Genomic DNA, 13,009 nt, shown 5'->3' on the forward strand with positions numbered 1-13,009 from the left:
ACTATGCCAGGGTGGATGCCATATTAGACCTTACTGTCCTTTCCGCTGCTACTATGCACACAACTCCAAAGCCTCCCCCCAACCATAGTGGGTACTGCTCTACATTCACCTGAAGTGGAGCACCCACAGGGACAGCACTCTAAGAAGAAGAGAGGGTTACACACCTTGTGCAATAACTGAGGTTCTTCAAGAGGTGTGTCCCTGTGGGTGCTTCACTACCCAACCCTCTCCCCTCTGCTTTGGAGTTCGACACGTGGACTCTACAGTAGAGAAGGAACCGAGGGGGTTGGGCTGTGCGTGCTCTGAAGAGACTCCAGTGGCGCCACTAGACAGTTGCTGCTCATGTGCAACCTGACTAGGCGCTGCTACCGAAAATCTCCGATCAACATCCCTGGGACGCACTGTCACCTGAAGTGGAGCACCCACAGGGACACACGTCTTAAAGAACCTCAGTTACTGCACAAGGTGAGTAACCCTTTCTTACATAGCCCTGGTCTACACTAGGACTTTAGGTCGAATTTAGCAGCGTTAAATCGATTTAAACCTGCACCCGTCCACACAATGAAGCCCTTTATTTCGACTTAAAGGGCTCTTAAAATCGATTTCCTTACTCCACCCCTGACAAGTGGATTAGCGCTTAAATCGACATTGCCGGCTCGAATTTGGGGTACTGTGGACACAATTCGATGGTATTGGCCTCCGGGAGCTAACCCAGAGTGCTCCATTCTGACCGCTCTGGACAGCGCTCTCAACTCAGATGCACTGGCCAGGTAGACAGGAAAAGAACCGCGAACTTTTGAATCTCATTTCCTGTTTGGCCAGCGTGGCAAGCTGCAGGTGACCATGCAGAGCTCATCAGCACAGGTGACCATGATGGAGTCCCAGAATCGCAAAAGAGCTCCAGCATGGACCGAATGGGAGGTACGGGATCTGATTGCTGTTTGGGGAGAGGAATCCGTGCTATCAGAACTCCGTTCCAGTTTTCGAAATGCCAAAACCTTTGTGAAAATCTCCCAGGGCATGAAGGACAGAGGCCATAACAGGGACCCGAAGCAGTGCCGCGTGAAACTGAAGGAGCTGAGGCAAGCCTACCAGAAAACCAGAGAGGCGAACAGCCGCTCTGGGTCAGAGCCCCAAACATGCCGCTTCTATGATGAGCTGCATGCCATTTTAGGGGGTTCAGCCACCACTACCCCAGCCGTGTTGTTTGACTCCTTCAATGGAGATGGAGGCAATACGGAAGTAGGTTTTGGGGACGAAGAAGATGATGATGAGGAGGTTGTAGATAGCTCACAGCAAGCAAGCGGAGAAACCGGTTTTCCCGACAGCCAGGAACTGTTTCTCACCCTAGACCTGGAGCCAGTACCCCCCGAACCCACCCAAGGCTGCCTCCTGGACTCAGCAGGCGGAGAAGGGACCTCTGGTGAGTGTACCTTTTAAAATGCTATACATGGTTTAAAAGCAAGCATGTGAAAGGATTACTTTGCCCTGGCATTTGCGGTTCTGCCTTTGCAAAAGGTTTCTGGGGAGGGCAGCCTTATTTCGTCCTTCATGGTAGGACACTTTACCACTCCAGGCCAGCAACACGTACTCGGGAATCACTGTAGAACAAAGCATTGCAGTGTATGTTTGCTGGCATTCAACCAAAATCCGTTCACGCGGTGGGAGGAGGCAAAATGCGACCTTGTAACGAAAGCACATGTGCTATGTATGTAATGTTAACAGCAAGGTTTACCCTGAAAGAGTGTAGCGACTGTTTTATAAAATGTGTCTTTTTAAATACCGCTGTCCCTTTTTTTTTCTCCACCAGCTGCATGTGTTTCAATGATCACAGGATCTTCTCCTTCCCAGAGGCTAGTGAAGCTTAGAAAGAAAAAAAAACGCACTCGCGATGAAATGTTCTCCGAGCTCATGCTGTCCTCCCACACTGACAGAGCACAGACGAATGCGTGGAGGCAAATAATGTCAGAGTGCAGGAAAGCACAAAATGACCGGGAGGAGAGGTGGAGGACTGAAGAGAGTAAGTGGCGGGCTGAAGACAGGGCTGAAGCTCAAAGGTGGCGGCAGCGTGATGAGAGGAGGCAGGATTCAATGCTGAGGCTGCTGCAGGACCAAACCAGTATGCTCCAGTGTATGGTTGAGCTGCAGCAAAGGCAGCTGGAGCACAGACTGCCACTGCAGCCCCTCTGTAACCAACCGCCCTCCTCCCCAAGTTCCATAGCCTCCACACCCAGACACCCAAGAACGCGGTGGGGGGGCCTCCGGCCAACCAGCCACTCCACCACAGAGGATTGCCCAAAAAGAAGAAGGCTGTCATTCAATAAATTTTAAAGTTGTAAACTTTTAAAGTGCTGTGCTTAAAGTGCTGTGTGGCATTTTCCTTCCCTCCTCCACCACCCCTCCTGGGATGCCTTGGTAGTCATCCCCCTATTTGTGTGATGAATGAATAACGAATGCATGAATGTGAAGCAACAATGACTTTATTGGCTCTGCAAGCAATGATTAAAGGGAGGAGGGGCGGGTGGTTAGCTTACAGGGAAGTAGAGTGAACCAAGGGGCGGGGGGGTTCATCAAGGAGAAACAAACAGAACTTTCACACCGTAGCCTGGCCAGTCATGAAACTGTTTTTCAAAGCTTCTCTGATGCGTACCGCGCCCTCCTGTGCTCTTCTAACCGCCCTGGTGTCTGGCTGCGCGTAACCAGCAGCCAGGCGATTTGCCTCAACCTCCCACCCCGCCATAAACGTCTCCCCCTTACTCTCACAGATATTGTGGAGCACACAGCAAGCAGTAATAACAGTGGGAATATTGGTTTCGCTGAGGTCTAAGCGAGTCAGTAAACTGCGCCAGCGCGCCTTTAAACGTCCAAATGCACATTCTACCACCATTCTGCACTTGCTCAGCCTGTAGTTGAACAGCTCCTGACCACTGTCCCGGCTGCCTGTGTATGGCTTCATGAGCCATGGCATTAAGGGGTAGGCTGGGTCCCCAAGGATACATATAGGCATTTCAACATCCCCAACAGTTATTTTCTGGTCTGGGAATAAAGTCCCTTCCTGCAGCTTTTGAAACAGACCAGAGTTCCTGAAGATGCGAGCATCATGCACCTTTCCCGGCCATCCCACGTTGATGTTGGTGAAACGACCCTTGTGATCCACCAGAGCTTGCAGCACTATCGAAAAGTACCCCTTGCGGTTTATGTACTCGGCGGCTTGGTGCTCCGGTGCCAAGATAGGGATATGGGTTCCGTCTATAGCCCCACCACAGTTAGGGAATCCCATTGCAGCAAAGCCATCCACTATGACCTGCACATTTCCCAGGGTCACTACCCTTGATATCAGCAGATCTTTGATTGCGTGGGCTACTTGCATCACAGCAGCCCCCACAGTAGATTTGCCCACTCCAAATTGATTCCCAACTGACCGGTAGCTGTCTGGCGTTGCAAGCTTCCACAGGGCTATCGCCACTCGCTTCTCAACTGTGAGGGCTGCTCTCATCTTGGTATTCATGCGCTTCAGGGCAGGGGAAAGCAAGTCACAAAGTTCCATGAAAGTGCCCTTACGCATGCGAAAGTTTCGTAGCCACTGGGAATCGTCCCAGACCTGCAACACTATGCGGTCCCACCAGTCTGTGCTTGTTTCCCGAGCCCAGAATCGGCGTTCCACAGCATGAACCTGCCCCATTAGCACCATGATGCATGCATTGTCAGGGCCCATGCTTTCAGAGAAATCTGTGTCCATGTCCTGATCACTCACGGGACCGCGCTGACGTCGCCTCCTCGCCCGGTATCGCGTTGCCATGTTCTGGTGCTGCATATACTGCTGAATAATGCGTGTGGTGGTTAATGTGCTCCTAATTGCCAAAGTGAGCTGAGCGGGCTCCATGCTTGCCGTGGTATGGCGTCCGCACAGAAAAAAGGCGCGGAACGATTGTCTGCCGTTGCTCTGACGGAGGGAGGGGCGACTGACGACACGGCTTACAGGGTTGGCTTCAGGGAGCTAAAATCAACAAAGGGGGTGCCTGTACATCAAGGAGTATTTCAGGCAGGACTGCACGGAGGGTTCCAATAAGAAATGGTGCACCTAAGTTATCGTTGTTATTGGAACAAGGAGGTTAGCCTGGCCTCTGATTGATACATGGCTAGATTTACCTCACTGCACCTTCTCTGTGAGTGACTGCAGTGTGACCTAGAGGAATGAGTCCCCTAGACAGGGGAGGAGGCAAATGAGTACAAAACAAATCTGGTCTATTTCTTGTTTTGATCCACTCCATCTATCTTTTACATCTTTGGCTGGCAGCAGACGGTGCAGAAGGACTGCATGCCATCCACATCTCATGGCTGCTCGGCAGAAGATGGTACAGTACGACTGCAAGCAGTCCGTATCGCCTGCCCGCTCACCATAAGACGGTTCAATAGGACTGACTGCAGGACTAAAGAGAATGACCTGGTCAAGTCACTCCAAATTTAGTCCCTGTGCCCATGTCTGCCCAGGCGCTCCTGATCGACCTCACAGAGGCGACCAGGAGCACCTCAGACATGACGATGACGGCTACCAGTCGTACTGTACCGTCTGCTGCCACAAGGCAAGGGGTTGCTGCTACTGTGTAGCAATGCCGTACCGCGTCTGCCAGCACCCAGGAGACATAGGGTGACGGTTACCTGAGCGGGCTCCATGCTTGCCATGGTATGGCGTCTGCACAGGTAACTCAGGAAAAAAGGCGCGAAATGATTGTCTGCCCTTGCTTTCACGGGGGGAGGGAGGGAACGGGGGGCTGACGATATGTACCCAGAACCACCCGCGACAATGTTTTAGCCCCATCAGGCATTGGGATCTCAACCCAGAATTCCAATGGGCAGCGGAGACTGCGGGAACTGTGGGATAGCTACCCACAGTGCAACGCTCCGGAAGTCGACGCTTGCCTCGGTACTGTGGAAGCGCTCCGCTGAGTTAATGCACTTAATGCACTTAGAGCATTTTCTGTGGGGACACACACACTCGAATTTATAAAACCGATTTCTAAAAAAACGACTTCTATAAATTCGACCTTATTCCGTAGTGTAGACATACCCATAGATTCTATTTGAAGAGCTCGTATTGTAAAAATAGTTAAATATGAAACTAACATGAGGCACCTGGTTCTGATCTCACTTAAAAGCAGGGCTTCTGATTTTCAGTTTTAACCAATAAGCACTGATAAAACACCCCGATAACAAAAAAATAAAATTAGTGTTTATCCACTAAACTCTGGAAAAACACCAGAAGTGGTTACTTGCATCTAAGGGTCTGTCTACACAGATCAATAATGCAGACTATAGGGATGTGATTTCTAAAGTGCGCTAACTTGTTGCGCATTAATTGGTCCATGTAGATCTGCTGGTGCTTACCAAAGATTCCCTAATGCATTTTAATATAGTGCTGTTTGAAGCAGCATTATGTTAAAGCACACTAGCGAACATTACAAAGAGACTACTCATTACAGTATATACAAAGAGGAAAGCCTTGAAAAAACCTGATTTTTGACATCTTAAAAAACCCTCAAAAATTGCAAAACATAAATACTGAAAAAATGAAATAAATAAGCCCCCCAAAACAGAAATCCTGTTTACAATGAAGTAACTACTATTGACTTCAATAGAGTTACTGTTAGTGTATATTGGAGCAAGTGAAATCAGAATCAGGTTTCAAGAGGCATCAGAATCAGCTACAGTGGAACACTGTAAATGTTCCCATTATTATTATTTGTATTAATGTAGCAACTAGGAGTCCTAATTATGGACCAGAACCCCACAGAGCTAGGTGCTGTACCACTGCAATTCAGTGACAACTCCATTTAAGAGGGCTGAGTGGGCAGCGATACTCAGAGAAAGGGCACATGATATAGATGTTAGAACAACATGAAACTTTGAACATTTACAAATCTGGAAATAGGTGGCTTTTAAGATTTGGATGTTACTGATTTCAGGCTGGTAAAAAGAGAAAATATAGGGCCTGGTTCTCCACTCTGTTATACTATTTTTACATTGATGTAAGTTACACTGGCAAAAAAAAAAAAAAAAAAAAGCAATGGTATTGGAGAATTAGGGCATCTTCATTAGTTTGAGCTCTCTCTCTCTCTCTCTCTCTCTCTTTTTGGTTGCATTCCCACTTACTGAGGCTAACCAAGAATGACTTACTTTTTGGTGTACCATGAGAAAGGGGTGGAGATATATATCATGACTAACATTTGCCATTAAATTGAACCTAGGGTCCTTGTTGGTATGTATGGGTGAGCGTAATTTTTATAACTTCTTAGACTTAGCAGCTGTGAATCACCAAGGAACGTTTATCCCTCTGTGTTACTGCGACTTGTCTTTAATATATAACTTTCCAGGATTCTTTAATTATTCTGTCTTTTCTCTTATAGCATTTTCTTATTAAACCCCCCTCCTTTTATTTGTAGTGTTTGCACCATTTTACATACAACACAGAACCCCAGGCTGCCCCTGTGTTGATGATTAAATCACTATATTTGTTGGAGTTTGTATAACACTTTGAAGATTAAAACTATGTATTTTTAATATATAAATAGTTATGTCTAGCAATGCATGGATTATTTCCTCTTCATATAAGTTCTCACTGATATATATAACATTTTTATAACTAGAATTGCCAGGATGTTAGAGAGTATAAGTTTTTTTCAGTTCCTTATTAACTTAATTTAACATCTAAAATATTAAGATATCTTTTTAACTGTGAATGCACACTGTTCTCTATTGTAAAGAACTGGAACATCTGGTTGCATGGGAATTTGCTTTGTCAGGAATCAATTCTTGTAAACAGAAAACTATTTTAAAACTACATTTAATTTAGGTCATGTATTTAACTTGTTCAGTATTGTGGATGTTAGTGTGTTTAACTGTATTAGACTATTACATTCTTAAGTCATCAGTCTCTTATTTAATTTAAAAGGACCCAACATAACTTCAAAGATTCCTCATGCACAAACTGGATGGTGGTGTATTTGATTAACATGCTGCTGTTGCTAGAATTGAATTTTTAAGTGCTGAAATATTGAGTTGAAATCAAGAGGAGCTGAAACATTAGAATTTCTTTGTTCTCTTAAGTAACTGTAAACATTTAATTGCTTTAAGTACTGTAGCTGATTTACACAGCATTACCTGGCTAATTTTTAGTTTGGCTAGGTGATCTGCTCCTTTCTTCCAGATTTGTAATGTGTACTTATATGGAATTGTATTTTCCAGACCACCCCTCTGAAAAGTGACAAAAATTTACTTTATAGCTATATTTTACACGGATATTAATTATAGGCTGAACATTCTGCACATTCTTTATCATACTAATATGGATAATGATGACTACTTTTCCTTTTCCTGCCAGATGTTGGCTCAGATATACTGTTTACAACCTCAGTGCCAGGTTGTGCTGACAGATAAAAGACTATATGGTTTTCAGTGCTATATTCTTTAGTATGTAGTTCCCACAGTTCAGCTATCTGCCTTTTCTTATGCCTGCCACACAGTTATGTCTTGGAGGCTGAAACCTGTTTCACATTGTCCAGATAATGCATTCTATTTTTCTCTGAAATTCGAATATCGTAAATATGATTACAGTACTATAGCAAACTACAGTTAGACAATGAAGATATTGATGGTGAAATACATTGACTAAAGAAATAAAAAGAATGAAAAATGAAAGAAAAATGATGATGAGCGTCTGCTACAGAGCACTAGGAGCAGAAGAGAGCACATTTGACAAATTCCTGGTCTTGAATGATTTGGTCTCCTTCTAGGTGTGATAAGATGAAGTATGAAAACCCAACAGTGTGGAAGAAGGCTGGGCAATTTGTGATGCTATTAGGAAAAACACAATAACTGTAAAAAATTACACAACAAATAAGCAGCCAATGTGACTTTGAGGGTACTCAAAGATTTGAGGTTAGAAAACAAACTTGTGCTGTATTTAGAAAAGAAGAAAAATAACTAAACATCAATATAGAAGGAATAAGAAAGGGGCAGCAAAAAAACAGAATAAGTTACCACTAGCACATAGATCTTAAGCAACTTAAGAATGGTTTTTATAAATGTATTAGGTGCTCTAAGAACATCCCCTGGCAGGGAGTATTAGTGTCAAGAGAGTCTTAAGAAATCTTATACTCAATATTAATTCAAACAAATGAGGATACAATCAATGTTGCATGGATTAACGACTGAAAGCAACATACTGAATTGGGGAAAAAATTCGCTAAAGCTTCATTAAGGGCCCAAGTCTACTCCCATTGAAGTCAATGAGAGATTTAGGAGAAATGGCATATTAATGAAATTCACAGAAAGAACTAAATACAAAGAAATTGCAAACATGAGGATCAGTGGAGGTAGAAAAGTAGCTTAGAGCCACCTTTGTCTCCCCACATTCTGGCACAACCACACCAAGAATACGTTTGACACAGTCAAGAAATTAGCCCACTGTAATTTACATAGGTCTAATGCCTCTAGGCATTGCCTCTCGGGGAGAGTGCTTCCTCCTCCTCCTTCCCAGCATGGCTTTGTCTTTGCAAAGGCCTGAGCTCTCAATGCTGGTCCTTAAGCACTAGGGTAACTTTCATTATCTATCTAGGTTATCTCAGTATCTACAGTATTCCCTTCTACTTTTCAATACTTATTCTAAGGAATATCTTTAATACTGAACGTTTTTTTAATTATCTAAGACAACTGGCAAACTTTAAAGGGCCACTATACTACATATTCAAAGTACTGTAGAAGAATTAATTCATAGTAATAGATTTTTCAATTGTACTAGTGTAGTAGCTCAAGCTTTTAATACAAATAAGAAGTGAGGCTGAAATGATTTTTACTGAGACCATATAATAGCTCTACTATGGTTAGCAAGGATTAGCACCAGCTAGAGTGTTGTTCATTGGCAGAGTTGAACTATAGTGTCACTATAGGGTATAAAACTTAAGAAGGGTTTATATTGCTTCTCTAGTAAACAATTCTGTTCAGTTAGCAGTGACTCCATAGCTGAGGGTGTACTGAGATTTGCATTAAATGTAAGATAGCAATCCCTGGATTGCACATGTATAAATGATTGAATTTAATCTCCATATTTTACATTCTAACTCTTTCTATTTGCAATTTTCTCTAATATTGCATTTTCTATAATTATTTTTCTAAAAAATGTAACTTTAGCAGAGGAAACACTTGAAAATGCTCCCCTTTAGAAATTTGGCCCTGAGTCGCTTTTGTTCAGTCTCTTGTACCTAAAGAATCAAAGTTATCACATACTCCAAGCTTCAATCACATACACATTCTAATCAGACAGGAGCAACTTTCCATGTATTTATATACAACCCAATAACATTTACTACCATAGTTTCACTTCCTAGTTTAGCTCTACAAAGAGTTAAGTGACATATCCATTTTCTAATGCTGCTAGCTAACCTCCTGGCTTCAAGCTCCACGGTGGACTGAAGTTTTGTTTCAGAGTGCTAGAAAGCAATTAAAAATGTAAAAACATGAAACTTCATCTTATGTAACATACAGTAGAGTACAAATGCAAAATTATGCTATTTCAGTGTTACAGATCCCTGGGTATTTTAGAGCACAACTGCCTTTACTTTATTTGTAAATGTTTACATTTTTATTTGTTCTGTAATACTGTTTTTTTTTCCTGTCTATTGATCTAGCTGGAAGTCCTTGCTTTTTGGACAAGACTCGCCTTATAAAGAAAGGAGCTGCACGCTTGAAGCGAGAAAATATAGATAGAATTCATGACTCAGTGGCCTTTTTTGAAACTGGTGGAGTCACATCTATTCCAGATGCTCCACAAATTTCTCATCAAATACTTGGAATAGAAGGATCAACTAGTAAGCCAATAATACTGAGAGAAACCTGATTATTCATTTATACTAATCAGTGTTCCAACAATTCATAGAAATTGTTAATCTAGGGTGTTTTTGTTTTGATCTTTTCCCCTCACATTCCTTATTCCCTAACACTGGGTGATAATTCTAGTCCTAGATTCACCTCTCTCAGACAGGCTGGACGGACAGCATTAGAAACCAAAACTCTTTTTGTGCCTACACAAAACAAGAATGGGAATTTTGCCATTGTCTTCAGTGGGGTCAGTATTTCACACTCAGAGCCTCTATGAAGTAGTGAGTTCTTTGCCACTGGGCCACAGGGCCAATCCTTGTCTATATTCATTTTTATGTCAGTCTCTTGTATCTAATTATTTATCTTATAAATACTCTTGTATCTAATTATTTTCTAACTTTTTTTCTGTTTTAGTTCCAGTGTATGTTCTCATTAATTCCAAAGACTTAATTCTTAAGTGTTTGACTCAAAAGCTGTTAAAGCAGAGAATCATTGATCCAAAATATCAGTGGGTTGGTCCCATAGGACTGATAACCAAAGGTAATTATATTTTTAATATTTGCAGCCAATTTACACCTTCTAATTTGACTTTTGCACTGATCTGAACTGTAATAGAATATGCAAACAAGAGTAGTTTGGATAAATGTATTGCATTTGATTGGAATCATAAATGGATTCTGAGGAAAAATAACCAATCAGGAGTAATATAAGTAGAGAGTAATCTAAACAGTTTGAAGGGTATATTTGGTAAAATTCTAAGGCTGAAATTATTGGTATAAAAAGAAGAAAAAGTTTTATTTTAAGGAAATATTCATCTGTGGGGCAAATGTGGATCCACATCTATTTAAGATTGTATAGTTTGAGCTGCTGCCAGCAACGCAGATAAATCAGCTCTCTAAAGTTATGGGTACATAACTGGCTGAAAAGGGAAACTGCTTAAAACCGTATGATTTTGGTCATCTTCCCTTTGCAGTTAGGCTCCATGTTTTACTTCTGGGGGAATTCAGGCCCAAAAAATTAAAAATTTGGTGCACAATATTTTAAAATTCTGCAAAATTCTGCATATTTTATTTGTCAAAATAACACAATATAATCACACCAGTTTCATTTATTTTTGGTCATATATTTCAAAATACCAATCAGCAAATATGTCTGTAACAATACAGACAACAAAAAAGATTCAGGAAATGTTTTTTGACAAATAGTTTCTTTACTAGGCATATTAATACAGAACTCTGAGTAATAATTCATTTAGACTAGAATACAGAACCGTATTTCCCATACCCTTCAGAAGCAGTGCAAAGGCTTGGGGAAGTTGGGGTAATGGAGGAACTGAGGGAGAGAGAAATAAATTGCTGGGAAGGAGCTGGGTGTGAACTTGGAGGGTTGTTGGGTATGGGTGGGAAAAGTATGGAACAGGTTTTTTTGGGAGATGGGGAGGGATTGTTAGGGAGCTTCCCCCATGCAGACCCTGGCTGACCTTTAGCCTCTCCCATTCAGTCAGGCACATCTGCCCCATCCCCATGTGTTCCTGCACCTCCATGTGTCCTTGCACCCCTTGTCCACATGTGTTCCTCCACCCCACTCAGACACCCACTCCTCCCGTCGCCATGTGGCCCTCTACCCCCTCCCCCATCTCTATGTGTATCTGTGCCCCCACCCAGCAAGCTCTGTCCCTATGTAGCTCTGCACCCCCTCCCCAATCACTGTGTGGCCCTGTGCCTCCACTCCCATTCAGCTACTGCCCCAATCTGTCCTCCCCCACTAGCCCTTATGAGCCCTTGCCTTACCCCCCCAGTACCCCACACTGTTTGTCTCCCCATAGACTCTGTCTCCTGATCTGGCCTGACAGGGTGCTGCAAAGAAGGCAGGCTCTTTCTCTTCCCTAGATGCAGGGAACTGCTGCTTTGTTCTAGCACCACACCGCCCTCTGGTGGGAAAAAGGCGGAACTTCAGCAACATTTCAGCAGAAACTTTTTTCTGCACAACAAATTAAAGATATGCACACCTCATTAATTATGCATGCACTCAGTAGCACAGAATTTCCCCAGGAGTAATGTTTAGACAACTTGACATAGAAGAAAGTTGACTGTTTGTAAATTGTGTCCTTGTGTTTGCAGTGCTCTGTATGTAGGAGTTCTTAAAGAAACTGACTAGAACATCTATCTTATTTGGAGGGAGGAAGTAAAGGAGAGAAGATGCTTTAAATGTGGGAGAAAGACATAAAATATGAAAGTGGAAGTGCTAGAAACTATGCAAAAAAAAGAAAGAGGACAAAAGAAAAGAACAGAGAGAAATCAGATAGTAACAGGAAAAATGGGAAAAGAAGGGCAAAAAGAGAGCAGTCAAATAGGGACCAAAATGAGATGATGAAGAGATGATGTGAGAAGAGAAAAAGGAAGGCTTTATTTTTTTTTATTGAACTCCCAAAACCTCTTCCCTATCCATCTTGACTGGGCTCACTGTTTTCATTAAACTGAATTTTCAAATATAAGACTACATCAATTTTGGGAGCTTCAGGCTTGCTTTTCACCCAGAGCCCAATAAGTAAACAGCAGTGTATATGTGATCTTTTTCAATAAAGCCTAGAGACACCTGTACAGAGTTCGAATCTAGGATTGTATTGGAATGATGATTTTGATTTAGTATTTCCTGTATTTCTGCTATTTTTAGCATTTGATGTTCATATGTACGGTCTTAAGAAAATCTAAGGAAGATTATTATTCTTGCTGAGTGGAGGGGTAATTGTAATTTGTAATTATGATTGGTAGATTGTGTCTACAAATTTAGGGTCATATAATCACCTGTCCAAATAAACACTTTCATTAATTTCAGTGGGCGTTTTAAAAAAGTTCAATATATTCCTCAAGTATAATAAGGCCCCAGAGTACTTATCACTTCCCCAGGGAAAATCCCTGTGTGGAGGAAAAGTCTGAAAAAAAATTCAAAGTGCTTTTTCATTTTCTTCTTAATCTCTACTATCTAAACTTCTTAATGTTTTAAACGTTTGCAATACTTGAAGCTATACCAGACTTGTGAGACTTCAGAGTTCTTTTGGTAAGCTCTTATTTTCTTCCAGGCCCTCTGAAGTCCAGTGGAGGAGCAGTGGACTGAGAGTCAGGAGACCTGGGTTATA

General features: G+C 42.3%; 1 protein-coding gene across 2 annotated transcripts in view; it reads left to right on the plus strand.

Moving 5' to 3' along the window:
• The window catches only part of LOC125631922 (zona pellucida-binding protein 1-like), a 47,905-nt gene that overhangs the window by 7,888 nt on the left and 27,008 nt on the right, over nt 1–13,009 (plus strand). For both annotated transcript variants that reach the window (XM_075125513.1, XM_075125514.1), the window contains exons 2-3: nt 9,684–9,863; nt 10,288–10,413. In XM_075125513.1, coding sequence (XP_074981614.1) covers nt 9,684–9,863; nt 10,288–10,413 — 306 coding nt within the window. The remainder of the gene's footprint in view (nt 1–9,683; nt 9,864–10,287; nt 10,414–13,009) is intronic.

The sequence above is a fragment of the Caretta caretta genome, chromosome 2 (assembly GCF_965140235.1).
Source record: "Caretta caretta isolate rCarCar2 chromosome 2, rCarCar1.hap1, whole genome shotgun sequence".
In the NCBI taxonomy this organism is placed as follows: Eukaryota; Metazoa; Chordata; order Testudines; family Cheloniidae; genus Caretta; species Caretta caretta.